This window comes from Sinocyclocheilus anshuiensis, unplaced genomic scaffold (genome assembly GCF_001515605.1).
Source record: "Sinocyclocheilus anshuiensis isolate Anshui unplaced genomic scaffold, SAMN03320099.WGS_v1.1 scaffold1032, whole genome shotgun sequence".
Taxonomy (NCBI): Eukaryota; Metazoa; Chordata; class Actinopteri; order Cypriniformes; family Cyprinidae; genus Sinocyclocheilus; species Sinocyclocheilus anshuiensis.
This window is the reverse complement of record NW_015549638.1, coordinates 299,672-301,947: the sequence shown is the minus strand read 5'-3', so window position 1 is coordinate 301,947 and position 2,276 is coordinate 299,672. Positions and strand designations below refer to the sequence as shown.

Sequence of the window (2,276 nt, the reverse complement as noted above, 5' to 3'; positions counted from 1 at the left end):
CAAAAAAAGCGGGGCCACACACACACACACACACACACACACACACACACACACACAGTCAGGCACTAAAAGAGAATGGCAGGGGTCCAGCGGACGGGAGTGATCTGTGTGTGTGTGTGTGTGTGAATAGTCTCAGTGTGATGTGGCTTCCTAGCCAAAACTGCCAGAGTCCCTCTCAAGGCTAAGTCTCATTTTATCAACCAAATTAGACTCATCTCATCTCCTCTTGCACACAAAGCCTTTATTCGCTTCACACCTGCACACACAAAGCAGGCCAGTGTCTCTCTGCCCTATGTATGTGTCTGTTTTTAGTTTTCTACAAGCTCCTTTACCAGCCATTAGGGCATTTCCCTACACATTTTTTTAAAGATTAATTTAAATCATAGTTTGCATGATTGCTATGTCTAAATACACACTATTTTAAAAAACGTATTAAGCTGCCTGTCTATAGGCAGCTATCTTTTTAGGCCGCATATTAACCGAAATTTAATCTCATAAGGCTATTCTTAATTAGACTTTTTTATTATTTATTTTTTTATATTATTGAAACTTTTTGCTTAAGATGTGTTTATATTTTAATCAAAGTTTCTTGAATCTGTCATTTATCTTGAATGATTTTTTTCTACTGAGGATGTCATAATACATTACGGATTGCCTTAAAATTTGAAGTATAGTATTCCATCATAATGTTGCTTTGTCTTTGTTTCTGTAGCTACATTTTGATTGTTCTACAAAAGGACTACGAGTATGGACTCTGGATACCAGCACTGATGCTCGTTAATGATTGGTTGAGGGGGGTTGATTGCTGATTGGTGGACAACAACGTTTGATTGTCATGAAACCCCACGGTCACGGTGACAAGTCACTCGCATTGTGACATCTCACAAACATACCTCTTTAAAAGCATAAACGCAAAACATGTATACAAGTCTACAAGTGGACATACACATCTATATGAAGACTCACCTGGATCTGTTGCTGCAGGAGGTTGATTTTGTGTTGTTGCTGCAGAAGTTGCTGCTGTTGTCGTGCAATCTGTGGACAGAACACGTCAAACTGTCAGATATGTCAAACTGTTTTTCAACAAGAGAGGACATTATTTGTGCAGATAGGGGTCACATGCTTGTATGGTGACGGTAAACGGTGTTTGAAGCTCTTGGGTGTGCTTTTGTATTTCATACATATTTACCAAGGTGTGGCACCCAGTCCTGGAGCATTGTGCGTGTGTGTACAGGGGTGTGTTAGTATGTGTGTTAATACTGATCTGTTTTCTTTTGTAAAACTGAGCTCCCCAGAAGCAACTATACACACAACAAAGCTAAAGCACACTCTTCTGTATGCAAACACCTTTAGACTCCTGCCTGCATGCTGGAGGGGACCTGAATGTTACACACACACACACACACACTTATAGGGGGATGGAGAGAACAGAGGGTTTCTTTGTGAATGTGGTTCAAAGTGGAGAACGTTAGTATGTTACACACCCATACCTCTCCTTCATACACACATTCACACACTCTCTCACACACACACACACACACACACACACACACTGATAACACTGTTCTGTGTTCTGCTCGATTTAAATGTTCATCACAATAACACTGTGTCCTAATCAGACATGATAGGAAGGAATGGGTCACAACGGTTGATTAATTTACTGGTCATCCAACTGCAAACTATATTATTAGTGAGGCTGGCTAGTTTATCGTTTGCTAATTTGGTTTTGTTTGAATATTTTAGCAGTGGTGCTCTAATTAACATGATGACAGTGTCGGAAAAGCCCTGTCGGAAAAGTTTTGTATTTAAATGTGCCTTTAAAGTAACATCAGCCATAAAAAGCAGTACAACATTTAAAAAAAGACCCCTGTTTATAAACACAAAAGCCTAATTGTAAATTCCCCCTTAGAGAAACAATTACTCTCAGGGTCGAGAGAACCCAGAACAAGCCTAATATACAGGGCTTCCTTAACCCATTCAGAATAGTCAATTTTGAAAATATGTCTGCTACTTATGAGGCAAGTTTCAAATATCAGATCGATTATTTTCTGTTCTTTCTAACAGTAAAATGCTTTGCAAAGTGACTAAATTACAGCCTATCAGAACACATTTATTGATTAATACACAGCTAAGTGGAGCAGGAATTTTGCCCGATGAGATTTCATTGTGTGTAACACCAAGCGTGTCGCATTGTACCTGGTTAGAACTTGCAGGTTTATTTAATATCTAGATTTGTGTGTAAACTTCATTTGTTATCAACAAACTTACTTCATATA

The 2,276-nt window shown here is 38.8% G+C and overlaps 1 protein-coding gene across 1 annotated transcript in view; it reads right to left on the bottom strand.

The window, feature by feature from the left end:
* The window catches only part of LOC107659826 (transcription factor SOX-5-like), a 220,673-nt gene that overhangs the window by 39,368 nt on the left and 179,029 nt on the right, over positions 1-2,276 (bottom strand). Inside the window, 1 exon segment of the mRNA XM_016448883.1 lies at positions 967-1,035. Within this exon segment, the coding sequence (XP_016304369.1) occupies positions 967-1,035 (69 nt within the window).